The sequence below is a fragment of the Heterodontus francisci genome, chromosome 4, assembly GCF_036365525.1.
Source record: "Heterodontus francisci isolate sHetFra1 chromosome 4, sHetFra1.hap1, whole genome shotgun sequence".
In the NCBI taxonomy this organism is placed as follows: Eukaryota; Metazoa; Chordata; class Chondrichthyes; order Heterodontiformes; family Heterodontidae; genus Heterodontus; species Heterodontus francisci.
Window position 1 is genome coordinate 146,112,698 of NC_090374.1, and position 22,010 is coordinate 146,134,707.

Genomic DNA, 22,010 nt, shown 5'->3' on the forward strand with positions numbered 1-22,010 from the left:
TCACACAGCTATGACAAAGTCTAAGGATGATTGGCAATTTTCTATTTAAATATGTCACATGGAAGAGCATAAAATTAATTCGGCTGTCTCAGTAAAAAGTGGGTGTTTTCATCGTGGCTTAGGGAACTGTTTTAGGAATATCTACACAGTGCAAAAACATGAAGAGCGATCATTACTCCTACTATATAGAGCAAGGGCTATTCAGTAAATCTAGCTTGCCTTAACATTTAAATCCTTTTCCAAGTTCTCCATAGGTCGTGTTTTCCCCCACTGTTCTTTAAATCAAGCCTGAATGCTTTTACAGCTGGGGAAATCAAAAATCAATCCATTTCATATTTTTATTTAGACGTTTCAACGATTCATTACTCACTTTTGTTGGCAGGCTGATCCACAAATGATCAATTGCAAAGTGTGAATAAATAGCCGCCTTCAAGTTGTGTTAAGTTTGCAGTTTCCTCAGCTTTTTAATACCTATAATTTTTTCCATCAGATTTCAGTTGCAGCAGATGCAGTTTTCCCTTTCTTTCAAGTGTTTCCTCAACCTTCAGTTAGGGGTTTATTTTCACCAGGCTTAGTTGTACGAGTACTTTATAGGCAGTTGGCAATCTTTGTAGGCCATCTATTATTTGGCTAAAAATGACCAGCTAAATACAGTCGAGCAATATAAACAGTTCTGATGGAGCCTCAAACTATAGACTTGGAAGATGTGTTTCAAAGTGATTAATGATAGAAGTTTTGGTATTGATGCTGCAGAATATATGCCATCTCAAAGCAACAAAACTAAATTGCCCTCTGTTCTTTCTGTGAATAAAGTAGTAGAAGAAGCGAACAGCTCAGAGAAGCAAAAGCATCGATGAGAGAAAAAACAGCTTAAACCCTTTGCTGTTGCTATTGACTTGCCAAGTAGCAAATGCTGTAAATACTTCTTTTGGGCCTCCTTATCTCGAGAGACAATGGGTAAGCGCCTGGAGATGGTCAGTGGTTTGTGAAGCAGCGCCTGGAGTGGCTATAAAGGCCAATTCTAGAGTGACAGGCTCTTCTGCAGGTGCTGCAGAGAAATTTATTTGTCGGGGCTGTTGCGCAGTTGGCTCTCCCCTTGCGCCTCTGTCATTTTTCCTGCCAACTATTAAGTCTCTTCGACTCGCCACATTTTAGCCCTGTCTTTATGGCTGCCCGCCAGCTCTGGCGAACGCTGGCAACTGACTCCCACAACTTGTGATCAATGTCACAGGATTTCATGTCGTGTTTGCAGACGTCTTTAAAGCGAAGACATGGACGGCCGGTGGGTCTGATACCAGTGGCGAGCTCGCTGTACAATGTGTCTTTGGGGATCCTGCCATCTTCCATGCAGCTCACATGGCCAAGCCATCTCAAGCGCCGCTCACTCAGTAGGGTGTACAAGCTGGGGATGTTGGCTGCCTCGAGGACTTCTGTGTTGGAGATACGGTCCTGCCACCTGATGCCAAGTATTCTCCGGAGGCAGCGAAGATGGAATGAATTGAGACGTCGCTCTTGGCTGACATATGTTGTCCAGGCCTCGCTGCCATAGAGCAAGGTACTGAGGACACAGGCCTGATAAACTCGGACTTTTGTGTTCCGTGTCAGTGTGCCATTTTCCCACACTCTCTTGGCCAGTCTGGACATAGCAGTGGAAGCCTTACCCATGCGCTTGTTGATTTCTGCATCTAGAGACAGGTTACTGGTGATAGTTGAGCCTAGGTAGGTGAACTCTTGAACCACTTCCATAGCGTGGTCGCCAATATTGATGGATGGAGCATTTCTGACGTCCTGCCCCATGATATTCATTTTCTTGAGGCTGATGGTTAGGCCAAATTCATTGCAGGCAGCCGCAAACCTGTCGATGAGACTCCGCAGACACTCTTCAGTGTGAGATGTTAAAGCAGCATCGTCAGCAAAGAGGAGTTCCCTGATGAGGACTTTCCGTACTTTGGACTTCGCTCTTAGACGGGCAAGGTTGAACAACCTGCCCCCTGATCTTGTGTGGAGGAAAATTCCTTCTTCAGAGGACTTGAACGCATGTGAAAGCAGCAGGGAGAAGAAAATCCCAAAAAGTGTGGGTGCGAGAACACAGCCCTGTTTCACGCCACTCAGGATAGGAAAGGGCTCTGATGAGGAGCCACCATGTTGAATTGTGCCTTTCATATTGTCATGGAATGAGGTGATGATACTTAGTAGTTTTGGTGGACATCCAATCTTTTCTAGTAGTCTGAAGAGACCATGTCTGCTGACGAGGTCAAAGGCTTTGGTGAGATCAATGAAAGCAATGTAGAGGGGCATTTGTTGTTCGCGGCATTTCTCCTGTATCTGACGAAGGGAGAACAGCATGTCAATGGTGGATCTCTCTGCACGAAAGCCACACTGTGCCTCAGGGTAGACGCGCTCGGCCAGATTCTGGAGCCTGTTCAGAGCGACTCGAGCAAAGACTTTCCCCACTATGCTGAGCAGGGAGATTCCACGGTAGTTGTTGCAGTCACCGCAGTAACCTTTGTTTTTATAGAGGGTGATGATATTGGCATCGCGCATGTCCTGAGGTACTGCTCCCTCGTCCCAGCACAGGCATAGCAGTTCATGTAGTGCTGAAAGTATAGCAGGCTTGGCACTCTTGATTATTTCAGGGGTAATGCTGTCCTTTCCAGGGGCTTTTCCGCTGGCTAGTGAATCAATGGCATCACTGAGTTCCGATTTTGTTGGCTGTATGTCCAGCTCATCCATGACTGGTAGAGGCTGGGCTGCATTGAGGGCAGTCTCAGTGACAGCATTCTCCCTGGAGTACAGTTCTAGGTAGTGCTCAACCCAGCGGTCCATTTGTTTGTGTTGGTCAGTGATTATGTCCCCTGATTTAGATTTGAGGGGGGCGACAAAGTAACAAGATGACTCCTGGGCTGTAAGCTCCCTAGGAAGCTCCCTTACTGTTCAACGATATCCATGGCCATCTGCTCCCATTCCTAATGTTTTCTCCCCCAATCTACCCTCTTAAACTGTTTAAACTCCCCTGGCTCTTTAAATCAGTTCATTTTAGCCCTAACTAAAAGTTAACTGTTAGTTTAGTGTATTTTACCTGGGCCCACTGCCCTCCCCCAGCCACACCCGCTCTTTGTTTTCTCAATGAAATTGATCCGGTCGAAACTGAGGAGCACAGCTGTCGATACTTCAATCTCCAGTCCTGCTGTAAATACTACACAAACATAATTGTCATTAGTGTCAGGTGAGTTAAGTAACTGGGTAACAAATAAATGACAATGTCAAAAATAATTAATTTCCCACAGCAATCTGCTATTGTGCTGGTTTATATTTCATCATTTGAACAAAGCAATCTGTCCTTTAGTTGTTACAATGTGATATGAAAAAGGTATGAATTTCTTTTATTTAAATTTTTATATTCTTCATCTTCCATCTTTGTATTGCGACTCCTCCTTGATGAATGGTAATTCTGGCTAATCTCTCACAAATATAACTCCAGCTTTTGGAAAGTAAGTTGAACAAATGGCAGAGATGGCATTTCAATCATAGGAAACAAATGTGGTCAGAAGGCAAATCGAGTCCAATGAATTGGTGAGGAATGAGAGTCGTGGAGTGGTTTGTCAGGAACTCGAGCACAAATTGAGTTTCATCCTATTAAAAAAGAATTTCTATTTAATTTTTATACAAGTAATGGTAGAGCTATTGCCGGTCACATGCCATCCAACAAAGTAGTAATTGGTTGTAATATATTTTTGACATTCCTATATGTAACAAAGCAAAATATGAAAACATTTTATGAACATCATGTATAAGGATGTAGAATTGTAGATGTTGCTTACAAAACTAAACAAATATGCAACTAAACTCCCAAGACTTCAGTACTGAACAATCCTTAGTGTTGCTCATACTGTAGTTAGAAATATGTAGCAGTTTGGCACAAGTCGATTTTTATATCATTTGTTCACTTCTTGCCAAGCTTTTCAATAGATACTTGCCAGTGGAAGAGTGAAATCAGCAATTAAATCAGTACACAGAGGCAAAGAGAAAAAAATGTGTTACTCTCCAATATATAATTGCTTCAGGTGCTGCTGGTTTTAATTAGCTACTGGCAGAGAAATAGATGGTTGAGGCTAAATTGAACTTCGCTATAATTAAAAAAAAAGGTACTGCATTGTGAATACCAGTAGTTGTCACTGGTCTGCGGGAAAGAAAAATCAGTTCATTCTCGAGGAATAGGTTTAAAATAGAGTTGTGGAAAAATTAAATAACAATTGAGAAGGCATAATAGATAACTTGGGACTAAGAGTATTGCGAAAATATCAAAATAGCAAAGCCATGGAGAATGATTTAGTTTTGAGATTCGCTGAGAATGTGGCATTAGCTGTGGGAGACTAATGTATAGGCACTTAATGCCATAAAAAGTTTGTTGGACACACAACCGACAGCAACACTTCCAGCATTGTCCATTATTGGTGCATGCTCCACATGGTCTTAATGAACTTAACAAATGATCCAGAAATGGGCAGAGGCCCCACATGTCAATATTACCATGAGGTCTGCACTTGTTTCAGGCCACTTATCTAAGAAAAAAATTTGACACAAGCCCGGACACACGTGCAGATAAGATGTGGGCCATCGCACAACTCTATTTATCATTGTCGTGCCCACTTTACGATCATTAAACAGGTGCAATAATGTTCACTTTCTACCCCCCCCCCCCCCCGCCCCCCACAATATGTTTGTGGGTTCGTGCTTCCATTAAAATTGTGGACGAAGGGGAGTAGTTCAGAATTGGTGCACAGCAGCAGAAATCAGCATTTTAACTGCCCAGCAGCTGGTTTCTGCTCAGTAGGTCAGGTTAAAAATCATCCCCTATATTTGAAATGTTTCTGTTTGTGTCCTGCAGGATGTTGAGGGAAATCCATTCATGTTTTCTAATAAATAGAGAACTTGTCTTTTTATAGCACCTTTCACAATCTCAATATGCTACTAAGTGCTTAAAACAGAAGAATTAGATTTGCAGTCACTAATGTTCTGAAGGTAAATGCACAGCAAAGTCATACATGACCAGACAATCTGTTTAGTTGGTGTTTCTTGAAGGATAAATCTTTTCAGGACATTGGGAGAAGTGCAATGGAATCTTTTACATCCACTTAAGCAGTTAAATGACACTTCAATTTAACATCAAGTCCCAAAGACGACATCCCTTGGCATGGGTTTGAACCATGTGTCAGCACTCTTCCTCAAGAGTTTGAAGACCATGAATTCAAGCCTCATTCCAAATGCTACACTGAAGTATCTGCCTATATGATGCCCTCAAGTCTTGGAATGAGGCTTGAATCCATGTCTTCACACTCAGGCAAGAGTGCTGACGCATGGTTTAAACCTATACCAAGCCTGGTGAAAGTTGTCCATTGACCTCCATAACTGATCATTCTTTCCTCAGCCACATCAACCACGACAAGAATGGAAATATTGAATGGTTAATGTTTTCAGATTGTGTAAATATATTTTCATGACCCCCAACTGCCAAGAATGAGGCATATTAATTTCGTCATATGAACATCGATTTTAAACTGTTGCTGGAGTGAAGAGATGACTTGTTTAAAGAGACCAGCAGTGGCTGGAAGAACATTTGCATACGAAGAGACCGCGCTTGGAGAGACAAAAGAATTGCTCACTGATTCAATTCACAGAGATTGGTCTGGGCAGTGGTGATCCACAACTTGACCCCCTCCCCCCTCAGCGAGAGCTTTGGAATCCACAAACACGAGTTTGTTTAAACGTGACTAACGTGCTGGCCAACTTGGAGTTTTGCATTATGCTCACAGGACAGTTTGAAGACACAGACTGCAGTTTGCAACTGAATCTGGAACAAGACAGCCTCTCTGCTGGCTGGTGAGCTCTCACTTTCTTACAAGCCTCTGGACCCACTGAAGACACACAAACCTCAAGAAAGAAAAGACTCCTTTATCGAAACCAGTTAAAGCGGGCACTGGGCCCCATCGAACAGAAAAACTTAGCGGCAACCGAAGACTCAACATCAAACTCAAAGTACTGTAACTACCAGATATTGCCTCAAACTTTTCCCCTTTATTCCTTCTTTTTCTGTCTCTAACTGCATGTGCGTTTATCACGTATGCATGCTAGCGTGGTCACGTCACATACTCATAGTTGTTAACTGATTTAGAGTTTAAGATTAATAAACTTCCACCTTTCTTTAAATCTAAGAAAACCTGTCTGATTTCTTTGCCTTACAATTGGAAAGCAGTGAACAAGAATTCACTGAGGGGGCGGGGGGGTGGGTGGGGAGGTAGAGAGCTAAAACAGTGTTAAAATTAAACCCTGTTATGGTTAGACCAGGCAAAGGCTGAGCGGGAACCCCTAGACCCCTATCTCACTTGGTTGTAACAATATATTAAAAAATGTAATTCCAGAACACTCTTTCTCAAATATTACCCAGTAAATGGTTGGTAGGATTACGATATCACTGTATTCCTTGGTAACGTTTTGTGTAGTAAATGTTGCAAGACCTTTTTTGGTTTAATGTTTTTAAAATTCAGTTAACACTTAATTTTTTAAGATATCCTACCTTCTTGCTTTCCATAGGCCTGTTCTAGGTAACAAATGTGAAAATGAGGAAAACAGGAATGTCCATGTCGTCAAATTTCAACTTTGTGAATGGATGTTGGAGTGATTTGTCTTTTCATCATTCTTGTCAACAAATCTGTCATTTTTATGCAAAATTCCACAATGATCAGCAAAGACAGAATATTCTGCAAGTGATTTGAAAATGGCACTTATGCGATGAAAATCATGCGTGTTCTTTTGAAAATCAGCTTTATTCTGTCATTTTAATTTATTGTCAACATGTTGCAAAATATCGTCAGCCTCTGTGGATCGTTTGATTCATATTACCATTATAATGCTAAGATGAGCCCCACAGATATACTTTGGCTGGTTTTAGTTTGTGCCAGGAAACTGGCAGGAGTGAACAGCAATCTTACTGAGGGTTTCAGCCATAGGTTCAGCAGATTTTAACTGGTGGGCCTCATTTGTCTGTTGCCTCTCAGCTGCTTGACCAATTTGGCTGGACAGTGATGGATGGCCAGCAGGGGTGGGGGATTAAGGCTGGGTCATTGAATATATTCAAGGCTGAGCTAGACAGAGTTTTGGTGTACAAGGGAGTAAAGGGGCTATAGGGGCAGGTAGGTCACAATCAGATCAGCCATGATCCTATTGAATGGCAGAGCAGGCTCGAGGGGCCACATGACCTGCTCGTGCTCCTATTTCTTATGTACCCAGAATTTACCCACCAGCACTGAAAAAGCCAGTAACAATATAAGTTCAGATTCGGCTGGCGGGGGAGTGGAGGTGGTGTGGGTGGTGGTGAGGTGGCTTTTGCAAAAACCTCCATGGCTGTGGAGGAGGTGAGGACAGTGTCATGGCAATTGAGTGTGGGGCGGGGGTGGGGGATAACCAGTGCCCAGAGCAGCAGAGGCCCAGACTTGAGACTTAGAGGAGCCCTGCTGTTCCTGGTCCCACTTCGGAAACTTTTTTTTTTAACTTAACTTCCTTCAGAGGGTCTCGCTGGTTTCATGACAGCTCCACCCAACCAGTTTGCGGTGGTGGATGCCCCACTCAGGAGTGGGGTAAAATGGAATTGAAGTCCAATGTTCGCTTGGGACCCTGACTTGTAATTAATTATTTTAGCCTGCACCAAATACTTCTGAATTAAAATGGAGAATTGGCTGGAATGGAGCCACACTGATTGAACTGCTCCCCACTCCTTTTCTGCCGATCAGAGAGAGTTAAAATTTCTCTTTCTGCATTCAATTAAAATATTACTGAAAATATTACTGATCATTCAGTTGCTCAAATTGTCAAGTGCTTTTTAGGACTGGAACCATTTATGGTTCCTTGTACTAATATGACTTTTCAGATTTAAAAGGGAAAAAGAAACACAACATTATATCCTTTCTTTTCTTTCCAGGTAAATTTCGTCACAGAGCATCAATTCTTCACAAACTGGCCAAAAACAAATGTCAAGTAGATGATGGTGAGAAACCCAATGTGACTACTAATCACGCAGGTAATGATCTTTTTGTTAACAAATTCAGTAACAAAGTGATTGTCGACAGCGCAGCCGGCTCCTACTCTCTGCGCATGCGCTGCGTTCTGCATTGCCAGGACTGGTTGGCGCATGCGCAGGTTACATCATTGAGTAACGCGGGGAGAGAGCGGGGGTGGGGGAAGCAGGGAGAGAGTGGCTGAAGACCTTGGTGGTGGCGGCGGGTGCGCTCTCCTCCTTCCCTTGCTCGCTCTCACCCCCCCCGGCCCGCCCGCTCGCTCTGCACCCCCCAGCCTGCTCGCCGCCCGCCCGCTTGCGTTCTCACTCCTGCCATTGTGTGCTGCCATGTGTTTAGGTTGCCTTCGTGTGATTATTTGAGCAGTGCCATCTTTAGTCCTGGCAGTTGCTGACATCACAGACTGCGACGTTTTAGTGGTAAAGGCTGTATTTGTACATGTGCCACTGCAGCGCCACCTAGTGGTAGCATTGTCAGCAAACGCAGCCTTGAGAAATACACTATGCAACACAATTCAAAAGTAATGTAAAACTATCCCTTGTAAATAATGTGAAGCTATGAAATTGTTGACTGAATTGTCCTTGACTATAGTCACTACCTAATATTAGTGGATTAATGGAATTAAATGAATTTGCATTTCATTCAGCATCAAAGAAAGAACATTTTTAATTGAATTGAATAATGTAAAATAGGCTGATTAGTGAGACATTAAAGCCCATTTTCTAATTGAATGCAATGTGAAAACGCCGTTTGTAGGTCAATACTTGATAAATATGAATTACATTTATTCCATCTTCCGGCAGAGAACATCATTGGGTAAATATAGCTGTAATTACTCACTCAACTGCCCGAAAAGAAAGCTGGCAGTAATCACATTTTATGTCGAAGATAATATCATGGCTTCTTCCAAATGAATTACTCCAAAAATTCCCTCTTTTAATAAATAGGTATGTAGTCTGTTTGGGAAAATTTCACCCATATCTTTGAAATGATTTTAAACATGTGAAGGAGGAGGACTGCTGACTGTGTTCTCAGTCATAGCACATTAAAACGAACTTGAGAATTTTCAGCATATTACCAAATTGCTGCTTCAGCTTAAGTGAATTAGTTCAGTTGCAACACTTGCTTTTTATTATACATGTTTCTCTTTCGAAAGGAAACGTTTACAGGGCTCTGGGGAAAGAGCGGTTGCAGGGGATGTGGGGTGGTGAGAGTAACTGGATAGGTCTTCCAAAAAGCTCCCTGGGCCGAATGGCCACCTTTTGTGCTGTAAGAATCTATACTTCTATGATGATCACAGCTATATTTTATAACAATGACGTTAAAAGCAAGCAAGTCAGTGGGTTCTTTTATGAAAATAAATCACTTCTTTAATCTTAGAAATCTACAAACATATTCAGATACTAAAAATCTATTTAGCATTTAAATGTCAATATCTGTGATGGCCAGCTTGGCTGAGCCCCAAGTGTGGGGTGCCAACAGAAGGTCAAGCATTTGTCCTTGAGGACAAAGAAGTTGGCATTTAATCCATCAAATAGGTTTCATCCTATGTAGGTGTCATCCTATCATCTCCTTCCCAGCTTTCCTTCTCTTCCTGCTTGGCATTAGCTATTTTTCTTGCTAAATGTCCTGAGTCATTTGTCTTATTTGTGAGGAACGTTATACAAATGAAGGTGTTGGATTTCCTAGGATCTAACCATCTGCTTGCTCTATTGACCAGGGAATATTGTGCAGTGAGAGAAAATGTGAAGGTCATTTTGCTGAGGGAGGAGGAAAGGAAAAGTACAGGACAGTTTTTTTAGAAAATGACCATATATTGAATTTCATTGTTAGTATGTATTTTTATTCATTTGTATCAATTTTAAATTAAATTTCAGCCATTTAATGTTCGGTTTAATGTCTTGCCCTGTAATTCTTTATGGAGGGCAGGATTGGATGGTGTCTCGGTTTGGGGGAGGAGTTGGTGGTGGTGAGGGGAGAGGGTGGTGGTGGTGAAAGTTTTAAAGAAGTCCTGAAATTTGCCATTTATTAACCTACAGTATCCCCACTACAAAGAACACATACAGTCGCTGTGCAACCATAAAATAGGGATGGATTTGGCAATGGATGTGTTTCTGTGGGCTGATTTCCCCTGAAAAATGAATGGTTGGCAGTTGAATATGGGGGGTAGGGGCACCTTGGCCAGGCATTAATGTAAATGGGCATGCGACCTGCCCATGCCCACCTGTTTTGGACAGGAGGCTGGTTACTTATTAATCTGTTGTAGTTGATATTTGAAAGAAAATAATTCCTGAACAATTCTTCATCTATCATAAATACAGCATGAAAGTTGGATTCTGTGAAATGAGAACCATTTGATATATTTAACCAGTTTTTTAAATATTGCATCCAATTTACGGTATTATAAAGTTATGATTTTACTTCATATTTTGAATAATTTTATTTCTGTGGAAATTAAGTCTATTCATTTTTTAAAACCACCTTGAGGTTTTACAGTTTGCTTCCCATGGTTGGAGCATTTCAGTACCATTTTCTACTTTGTGTTCCTTATTTCATCCATGTAGATAAAGTAGAGCTGCCAAATACAGCCAATGTAGAAGTTGAAGTGACACCTCCAAAGGATCCTCCCACAACAGTGCAGAACGGAAGCCTACCCAATGGAGCAGAGGTTACAGCGGGACAGGTATGTGTTGTGTATGGAAACATTTGGGGTTTCTGAAAAGGCAGAAATTGGGACTGTCTGTCCACCAGCACAAAGCTAGGCTGAGATTTTAACAGATTTCACTTCTGGCAGCTTTATTCCAGGCTTATGTTTGAATTTCTATCTTTTCTGGTGTTTTTCTTTTAAGCAATAACCTTTTCAATAATTTAGCAATTTTTAAACAATGCCAGCAAGCAAAAGCTCTGTTTGGAAAGTATTTCACTACAGCAACACTGAGACATATGAGTAGAACTGACTAATGAAAGGGATAATGTATTTACCTTCATTGCAATGAACAAATATGGAAATTTGATTTAATATAGCAATGTGTTTTTTATGACTATGTTGCACTTGTTCTCTGGTGATTGAAATACATTTCCCAGAATGAGATCTCTTGGTGATGCCCAATCGATTATATTTTGTAATAATAGAAAATAGCCATCTATTGAGTCCAACATTCTACTTTATTGGTAATGTTGGACTCTGCTAATATGAAATAGCCATCACATGTTGGACAGAACATATGTTAGACTTCCTATTATCAGGATAATTAACCTTTTGAATTAGAAAACGAAGCATTCAGTCCATACTTTGCAGGTGTTGCCATGTCTATATTGGTGAAACCCTAACCCCAGACCCCACTGGTAAAACTTCCTAAATATAGTCAGTGTCAAAGTCATTTACGGCACAAAAGTAGGCCATTCGGCCTATCGTGTGCATGCTGGCTCTCCACAGAGCAATCCAGTCAGTCCCACACCCTCTGCTTGATCCCCGTAGATCTGCAAGTATTTTCCTTTCAAGTGTCCATCCAATTACCTTTTGAAATCATTAATTGTTTCTGCTTCCATCATACTCGTGGGCAGCGAGTTCCAGGTCATGACCTCTCGCTGCATACAAAAGTTTTTCCTCGCATTCACCCTGCATCTCTTGTCCAAAACCTTCAATCTGTCTCCCCTAGTCCTTGTTCCATCAGTTAAAGGGAATAGTTCTTCCTTGTCTAACTTATCTAAGCTTGTCATAATCTTGTACACCTCAATCTCCTTTGCTCCAAGGGGAACAACACCAGCTTTTCCAACCTAATCTTGTAACTAAAATCCCCATCTCTGGAACCATTCTGATAAATCTCCTTTGCACCCTCTCAAGGACCCTCACATCCTTCCTAAAGTGTGGTGACCAGAACTGGATGCAATATTTTAGTTGGGGTATAACCAGAGCTTTATAAAAGTTCAGCATAACTTCCGTGCTTTTGTACTCTATCCCTCTTATTTATGAAGCCCAACATCCCATATGCAATGCTAACCAGCCTCTCAATATGACCTACCACCTTCAAAGATTGATGCACATGCACCCCCAGATTCCTCTGTTCTTGCACACTCTTTAGAACAATGCTATTAAGTATAAATTACCTCCCTCTATCCCTTCTGCCAAAATGCATCACCTCACACTTCCCTGTATTAAATTCCATCTGCCACTTGTCTGTCCATTCTGCTAGCCTATCTATGTCCTGTTGCAGGCAGTTTGTATCATCCACACTGTTTGCAACTCCAAGTTTGGTATCATTGGCAAATTTTGAGATTCTACTGTGTTCAAAGATCCAAGCCATTTATCATCTTCTTCTTCTTCTTTGGCCTCCTTATCTGGAGAGACAATGGATAAGCGCCTGGAGGTGGTCAGTGGTTTGTGAAGCAGCGCCTGGAGTGGCTATAAAGGCCAATTCTAGAGTGACAGGTTCTTCCACAGGTGCTGCAGAGAAATTTGTTTGTCGGGGCTGTTACACAGTTGGCTCTCCCCTTGCGCCTCTGTCTTTTTTCCTGCCAACTACTAAGTCTCTTCGACTCGCCCCATTTTAGCCCTGTCTTTATGGCTCCCTGCCAGCTCTGGCGAACGCTGGCAACTGACTCCCACGACTTGTGATCAATGTCACAGGATTTCATGTCGCGTTTGCAGACGTCTTTAAAGCGGAGACATGGACGGCCGGTGGGTCTAATACCGGTGGCGAGCTCGCTGTACAATGTGTCTTTGGGGATCTTGCCATCTTCCATGCGGCTCACATGGCCAAGCCATGTCAAAAAAAGCAGTGACCCTTGGGGAACACCATTGTTTACCATTCTCCAGTCTGAAAAACAACCATTGTGACTCGTTGTTTTCTGCCCTTGAGCTAATTTTTTATCCAATTGGACACTGATCCTCCTATTCCATGAGCCTTAGTTTTGTTAACCAGTCTTTTATGTAGTACTTTATCAAAGGCTTTCTTAAAATCCATATATAGACATCCGTCGCATTCCCTTCATTCAATCTTCTCTGTTCATTAAAATATTCCATTAGATTAGTCAAGCATGATCTCCCTTTTACAAATCCATGCTATTTCTCCTTAATTATCTCAAATCCCTCGAAGTGCCTGTTGACATTTTTTTCCCCCCGATTATTGTTTCTAAAACATTACCCACCACTGATAAACTAATTGGCCTGTGGTTGCTAGGACTGTCCTTCCACCCGTATTTGAATAAGAGTGTTACATTTACCAATCTCCAATCCTCTGGCACCTCCCCCTATAACTAGGGAAGATTGGAAGATTATGGCAAGCCCTTCTGCTATCTCTGCCACCACTTCCTTCAGCAACTTGGGATGCAAGCCATCCCAATCAAGTGACTTATCCACCCTAAGCATAGCCAGCCTTTACAGTACCTCGTCCCTCTCAATTTTTACCCTATCCATTGCCTCTACTCTCTCCGCTTCTGTAAAAATGTTGTCAGATTCTCTTCTTTAGCAAACACTGATACAAAGTACTCATTAAGTATTCTAGCCTTGCCCTGCACCTCTAAGCATATATTACTCTCTTTTCCCCTAATAGGCACCACTCAAACTCTTACTACCCGCTTGCTATTTGCAAACCAGTAGAAGATTTTTGGGTTTCCTTTTATGTTGACTGCCATTCTATTGTCTCATTCTCTTTGCCAGTGTTATTTTCCTCTTCACCTCCCCTCTCAACTTTATTGCATTTGGACTGGTTCTCACTTGAAGAATTCAACTGACATGCATCGTATACCCTCTTTTTAAAAATTTCATAATCTCTTATCTCCCTCGTCTACCAAGAGCCCTGTTCTTGGTTCCCCCTAACCTTCAACCTTGTTGGAATGTACCTAGCCTGTAACTGAAGCAACTCGTCCTTAAAGATAACCCATTGTTCCATTACAGTTTTTCCTGTCAGTCTTTGGTTCCATTTTACCTTGGCTAGATCCATTTTCAATGCATTGAAATTAGCCCTCTTCCAATCGAAATGCTCTACCTTATATCGTTCCTTGTTTTTCTGCATTACTAGTCTATATCTTATGCGATGGTTGCACTTACCCAAGTGCTACCCCACAGATACTTGATCCACTTGGCTCACCTCATTTCCCAGAACCAGATCCAGCAATGCCTCCTTTCTAGTTGTAATTAGAGGCAATTTGGGGGAAACAAAGGCTCTTGCAACCCACCCATTGAAGGCAGTCATAAGCTACACTTCATCTCAACCGATTGAATTGCAGTAGGCCCTGTTGAAACCTGGTACAAAGACAACTTCTTATTAATTCCAAAGATGGCCTTATCGTTTGTGACATCTTGTTGCTTATCACTGGGGTTGCCTAGCCAACTGAGTTTTGTTGAGTTGCAATCTATTACAGCCATAACGATAACTTATTTAACAGATTACCTTAGTTTTTATCAGTTCAGAAAGGGCCATTTGGAAAAATGATGAAGCATCAAATCTTGCTCTTTTTAAATATTTTACCTTTTTATTTCCCTTTTTCAAATGATTCTATTACTAGCAACAGTTTTGATGTCCCTTGTGTAGTAAATTCAGTTAAGTGCAATCACGAGAGTTATGTAGACAAATGTGGCAAGCAGTTTTCATACAGAAAGATTGCTCAAACAGCAAATTAAATGAGTAACCAATTAATCTGTTTTTAATAGTGTTTGAGAGAGAATTGTTGCCCAGGGCATTGGGAGAACTCACTACTTTTCTTTGAATACTGTTGTGGGATCCTTTTAAATTCAGAGAGCAGGTCAATGGAAGCTCACTTTAACACCTCATACAAAAGGTTGTACTGGAGCACTGCCTCAGTGGTGCTTCAGCACTGCACTGAAGTGGCAGCCTAGATGCCAGTTGATATAATATGTACACATGCTTTAAATAGTTACATGTTGCATATCCTAGAGTGGTCCCAAATTAGCCAGGGATTTTTAGAATTGATTTTAAAAAAAAATATGCCTGGTCAGAATTTTTTTTTTGCTCCTTCTTGGGACGTGGGCAAATCCAGCATTTATCGTCCATCCCGAGTTGCCCTTTAGAAGGTGATGGTGAGCTGCCGCCTTGTACCACTGTAGTCCGGGAATATAGAGTTCCAGGATTTTAACCCAAGGACAATTGATGACTAGCAATATATCAAAGTCAGGATGGTGTGTGACTTGGACAGAATCTTGGATGTAATGGTGTTCCCGTGCATCTGCTGTTATTGACCTTCAAACTGGTAGAGGAGATTCAGTCAAAAAAGCCTGAGTGAGTTGTTACAGTGCATCCCATAGATAGTTCACACTGCAGCCATGGTGGAGCGGATGTTTAAGGTAGTAGATGGGGTGAATCCGAGGTCAGCTTCGCATAAGGCTGTACATAACGAGCTATTATTTTCCTTAAGTTAATGCATACTCCAGATACCACATTCGCCCGTTGATAACGTCTGTGTGGGTTGTGGTTTTGCTTAGCAGGTTGCTGCAGACAAACGAGTCATTAAAGCAAAGAGCTGTAGACCCCAATGTCAGCAAAACTGCTACCACAGTCATTATGGCACAGAAGTAGGCCATTTGGCCCATGGGTACATACTGATCTATCCCCTGAGCCCTGCAAGTTTATTTCCTTCCAATTTCCTTTTGAAATCATTGATTGTCTCCACTTCCACCACACTAGTAAGCAGTGGGTTCCAGGTCATTAACGCGCGCTGCATGAGAAAGTTCTTCCTCTCGCTCCCCTGTATCTCTTGCCCAAAACCTTAAATCTGTGTCCCACAGTCCTTGTACCTCTAGCAAATGGGAACAGCTTTTCTTTGCCTTATCTAAACCTGTCATAATCTTGAACACCTCATTCAAATCTCCCTCAATCTCCTTTGCTCCAAGGAGAACAAGCCCAGCTTCTCCAATCTAAGCTTGTAGCTAAAATCCCTCATCCCTGGAACTATTCTGGTAAATCTCCTCTGCACCGTCTTAATCCTTCCTAAAATGTGATGACCAGAAGTTGACGCAATACTCTAGTTGTGGCATAACCAGAGCTTTACAAAAGTTCAGCATAACCTTCCTGTTTTTGTCCAAGTGGACACTGACTCTCCTATTCCATGAGGCTTGATTTTGTTAACCGGACTTTTATATAGTACTTTGACAAACACTTCCTTAAAAATCCATATAGGCAATATCCACTGCATTCCCTGCATCAAACCTCTCTGTCTGCCTTTGCTCAATTGTGAGCATTTTTATGCTGTGGCCCTACTGGAAAGAAGAACCTTTCATCCTATCAGTTGGGTTTTGATTCAGGCCTCGGTTCCAGAGGTAAAAGAACTACGTGCAAGTTGATTGTTTCACCTAGCTCATTACACACCATGTTTAATGGTAATTGATGTGCAATAGAAACCTGACTTAATTGACTTATCAGAATTCTGAATATTTATCATATTCCTAATATGGCATTTTTGTTTGTGTGCTAATTACTGCACCATCCTTTTCTGGCTTCATATTTAGGCTGCTGCCAACTGCTCACGGCACTCTGATCTGCAGCAATTCATACCCCTTTATTGAAGCACAATGAGGCAGGAGACCATGTTTAGGACGAGCCTGCACTCACTCCCTGTGCTGGCACAATATTGTTTATTGGGATGCCCAGAAAATCTTTTCACTGTTATGAGATTGGAGATCTAACAATACAGTACTCCAATCCTATTTCCTCTTTGCACATTAGAATTGAGTGTTCCTTGCAACCAGAAATAACCACCCTATCCCCATTCTTAAAATAAGTGATCTTTAGTAAATACAATATTCGAACTGGTTTAAAATATATGTACTCCCCTAAGATTCCTAGCAGGAGTAATCTTCTAGAACAATTTTATTTCAACCATTATCTATTACAAATTTTAGCAAGATTTGGGCATTCTACTTTTTTGAAATGCAACTAAATCTTGAATCATGGTGAAGATGTTTCATACAATTTTTGATGTAGCCATTTTAAATGTTTTCATGTTTTTCATAGCCGCGGAATAGAATTTATAAACAGTGGTCTCCTGTTGATTTCATTTTCTTCAATAGCCTTTGACCTAGAAACATTTCTGTTAGAGATTATGTTAAGTGGCTTTATGCCAGGAAGTGTTTTCTTCATATCTAGAAGAGGACACTTCATCCTGTGAGTGGTGATACCCAGTGGGTTGGTGGGTACTGTGTAATCCAAGGAGTCCATACAGCTTTCATTACTGTTCCATGACACTGTGGTGTCACCACCTATCAGGATGTTCCTCACACTAGTCAGATATGACTGAGCTTGGCTTGTGATTGTGGCATGGAAAATTCCTTTCTTGCGGCTTAATACCAGAATTGCCTGTCCACAAGCAAACACTTGGCCGAATTCAGTTTCACTTTCATGTGCAAGGAGTGTTTGAAGCAATGGGCCAAAACATGATGGCCTATAAATCAGTTCATACCAGGTATTCCAGAACAATTAGAAATGAAGCCCGTCTAGTATAGACCTTGGGCCTTATTTACATCAGACTGGCGACGGTGTCCCCAGGCAGCTAGCCTGCAAAGAACATTTGAATTTGGGGTTGCTGAATTGCTGGTAGGTCCGACAGATCTTGAGGGGGGGGTGGGAGGGGTTATGGGGGGATCGACAGGGGCAACCAAGAGAGTGGGAGGATCAGGAGAGGGAAGGTGATCGGGAAAGGGGGGGTGATCAACAGGAGAGGTGCGTGGTGGCCAAAAGCCATGATTTTAATGTGGAGCTGGAAGAGAGCGCTCCTGTACCTCCCTGGCTCCATATTCAGGTATGTATTTGTAAAAAGAACTTGCCCTTTTGGTGGCGGCCTGCAGCAGTCTGTTTAAGGATGGCTGGTTAGGCTGCATGCAGACCTTGTTTTCCTGGATGCAGCCAGTCCAGCACCAGCTGTCATCTGGGCAAACCAATTTGGTAAAGTAGGCATCAAATGGGTTTAGGCCTCTTATTTACATATGCAAACAGCCAATCGCTTGTAGACGTGGACACTGCTTTTGATGCCTTATACCAGTATGACGGACTGCGCATTTCTGGCACAAAATATGTGCGTACACTGCCCATCATAAAGGATGCATTGACAGCTACTTCATGCTTCTAAAATGACTGCAGCATTGTTGAATTTGTAGGCTGATTTTCCTTCCACTCAAGTTTTTGGGAGTCCTTTGGCTTGACCTTGACATTCATTTTAATCTCACAAGATGATAAATTTAACAATTGCTTTAAAGATGTTGTCATCCCAGTGAACTGAAGTATCTTTCTGCTCCTAGTCTGTAATGATTGTAAGTGGAATGTTTGCCCACTTGACAGGTGTGTTTGACAGCTTCAGATAAAACCACAATGACCTTGTAGCATCTGCAGTTACATGGACCTTTTTTGTGTTTGAGTATTATATGCGCAAGGAATTAAAATTAGACACATCCTATAAAGGGCATATAATCCACTGTCAGTGGAAATCTACCCTTTGTTTTGATATTGTTAGGTCATTAGCATATATATTTTTCACCTCTTGTACATAATCAGGTAAACTCTATTGTGTTTATTGCTTTTATGAAATTCCATTCTGTTATTTGACTGTTAATATTCTGTTAATATTTGTTTCATGTCTTTAGTGGAAAAAATGTCCCAAGGTGCTTGCTTCAATGGATATTTACTTTCTGTTTGGAAAAAAGTGAATTCATGTTCCCAATCAAGATGCAGCTTATTATCTCTGCATATTATCATTGCAGTAGTTTTAAAAATTATGTTAAACGTATGAAAAACATGTGCAAGAATATAGCAAAAAGTAAGAATGCAATGAAAAGTTTTCTTTAATTTGGGTTTGTAATAGGCATAGAGACAGAGCAGAGGAAGGCATGAGTCCTGTGCACTAAATATAACAATATCATAGAAGCATTCTGTATAAACATGTTTACAATTTCTATGCTTAGGACACAGCAATTAGTCCCCAGTGGTTTGCAGACAAAAATGGTCCCTAATTTTAAAATGGCGTAAGATCCTTGTCCACTTAAGAATTTCCCCTGATTTGCCAATATCTACACCCAGATTAATTGATAGTGAGGAAGAAAGTTATAGACAGCAGGATGATATCAATGGACTTGTCAGGTGCACAGTAAAGTGGCAAATGGAATTCAATCCAGAGAAGTTTAAAGTAATGCATTTGGGGAGGGCAAACAAGGCAAGAGAATACACAGTAAATGGCAGCATACTGAGACGTTTGGAGGAACGGAGGGACCTTGGGGTGCATGTCACCAGATCCCTGAAAGTGGGATTCTTTCCTTTTTTAGTCAATGCTTTGAATATAAGAGCAGGAAGGTTGTTAGAACTGTACAGAACACTAGTTAGGCCACAGCTACAATATTGTGTACAGTTCTGGTCATTGCATTACAGGAAGAATGTGATCGGACTACAGAGGGACAGAGGAGATCTAGAAGGACGTCGTCAGGAATGGTGAATTTTCGAGATGAGAATAGGTTGAGGTTGTTTTCTTTGGAACAGAGGAGGATGTGAGGAGATTTAGTTGAGGTGTGTAAAATTGAGGGGCCTAGTTGGAGTGGATAGGAAGGACCTATTTCCCTTAGCAGAGAGGTCAATAACAAGGGGGCACAGATGTAAAGTAATTAGAAGAATTAGAGAGGAGTTGAGGAGAAATGTTTTCACCCAGAGGGTGGTGGTCTGGAACTCACTGCCTGAAAAGGTGGTAGAGGCAGAAACCCTCACCTCATTTAAAAAATACTTGGATTTGCACTTGAAATGCTGTAACCTCTAGGGCTATGGACCAGGAGCTGGCAAGTGAAATTAGGCTGCATAGCTCTTTCTCAGCTGGTATGGACATGATGGGCCTAATAGCCTCCTCCTGTGCTGTATATTTTCTATGTTGTTTCTTCTGTGTTTCTATTACCCAAAGGAGTGCTTGGGTGAGTCATCCAAGGAATTCAAGTTTGACTGATTATTTTTTCATATGCTATTCTTTATGAAAATTTATGAACATCTTGCTCTAGTTGGTATTATTCAGAAACATAACAATGATATACAACAACATTTACAAATGTATAGTGTCCTTATATAAAAATAATACAGGTTGAGTGGTGGACACCGAGCAGGAAATGGCTGAATTTAGAAGGGAGGTAGGGGGCCAAATGCATGGGTGAAGAGATGTGTTTTGGGAGAATTTTTAAGACAGGGAAGGAAATAGCCAGACTATATGTTTGGTTTGGAAGAAAATCCCCAAGGCTAGGGTGAAACTGGCTGAAAGATCAACTTCTGACAGTGTAGTGGGAAACCAGCAGTGATACTGAGCCAAAGGAGTGGAACAGATAGGCAGGAAGTACGACTGGAAAAGATCATTAAGATTAGGTGGAAAACGACTGTGGAGGACCTTTTTAAATCAAGTCATGGGATACAATCCTCCGTTGTCAAGGATGCAATGACCAATATCCAAGAGAAGATAGTGAATAGGAGTTCTGGATTTGCTAAAGTTTGCAAATGGTGTTAGAGGCTGTTGTATCCCAAGTCATTTAAGTTCATTTAAAATTTTTCATTTCATCAAATTTCTTGTTCTTGCAGAATTTCTTCTCTCCTCTTCTGTGCACTTGTCAGCCTCCACTCGACAGTTCTGTTTCCTAGGCTGGCCCTGCTTTCCTGTCCCTACTCTCCCAGGCTCTTGCCATGCACCCAAAAACTTCATAATTTTCCTATCTGCTTTTCTTTGTTGCCTTCCAATGACCAAGCACTAACTAGTTTTCCAGGCTCTACAGCAGTCTTTAAAGGGACCTCTTGAAGCCACTAAAGAAACTGCCAGGCAAGCATTTTTTTGAACTTGCCTTAATGTGGAGTCAGGAGGAACAGGAGTGCTTCTCCTGCCTCTACATCACTACTGTGGGCGACTGTCAGTCTATGTCTGCTTCCTCCCCTTCCTCTCTGGATGTGTCTGTGGGCTAACTTGGTGCCTGAGCCAGCTGAAATTTTAAGGCCTGGACTGGACAGCTGCATCAGGGAGCCTAATTGACACTCTCAGCTCACTGGATTTATTTCAATGAGATTTGTGAACAAACTTGGAACAGTTCTTGGGACTCCTGGTGCACAAGGGAAGCGTGGTCACCATTTTGCTCCTGTTATCTGGTGTGATCAAATATAGGCCCCAATAAGATTTTAAGCTGCTGCTTAATAATTGTTTATATTGAAAAAAAGTTAAGATTATTATGATGAGTTGTTAGTATAAATTGAGATTAAATGCTTTATTTGCCCTCGAGTATAATCGAGTACATCTGTTTGAATTTTTTAATCTGAGAAAATAATCAGCTTTCATACTTCAGCTTGCATACTCAATTAAAATAAGCAGTGCCAATTTTTCAAGTTTTACTATAAATAGCCTTTTCCCCTTGGATTAATTCCTTTAGACTAATTAATGTGAGGAATATTTATATGAATAAGCTCTGTTAAATATTAAAAAAGCACAGTCAGTCTGAAATTAGAAAGAAATCTACATTAGCTGATTTCTGAGAAGCTTTCCTGACTGCTGTTTTAACAGAAGTAATTTGGCAGCAAGGAGTTTATTTGGATTGTCCTTTCATATTATCTCTAAGCAGTTGCTCAATTCATGTGCAACTGCAGGTTAATCTATTTGCTGCTATTGTCGCAACATTTGATTCTGTGCAATTGCAGATCTGCTGATTTGTAATGATGGCATTCACTCTAATGTGCTTTTGCTGTGCTGCCATAATTACATTCACTTGTTTGTCTTCTATTTGCTTATGGTGTTGCTTATGTACCACTGATTGTGGTATATTACCACTGATGGTAATCCAAGATTTGCTGTAACGATTATTGTCCTGCATTTTCCATTAACACCATTTTAACAGAACATTTCAACCTGACGAAACCCCCAGTTAAGAAAATGATTGTAAGAACCCCATTTCAATAAGCCAGATTAATGATCCTGTTTTGTTTAGGTAACTACGGA

General features: G+C 41.4%; 1 protein-coding gene across 1 annotated transcript in view; it reads left to right on the forward strand.

The window, feature by feature from the left end:
• slc24a2 (solute carrier family 24 member 2) overlaps nucleotides 1-22,010 on the forward strand; it is a 297,402-nt gene that overhangs the window by 216,061 nt on the left and 59,331 nt on the right. Inside the window, exons 5-6 of the mRNA XM_068028910.1 lie at nucleotides 7,976-8,074; nucleotides 10,634-10,752. Coding sequence (XP_067885011.1) covers nucleotides 7,976-8,074; nucleotides 10,634-10,752 — 218 coding nt within the window. The remainder of the gene's footprint in view (nucleotides 1-7,975; nucleotides 8,075-10,633; nucleotides 10,753-22,010) is intronic.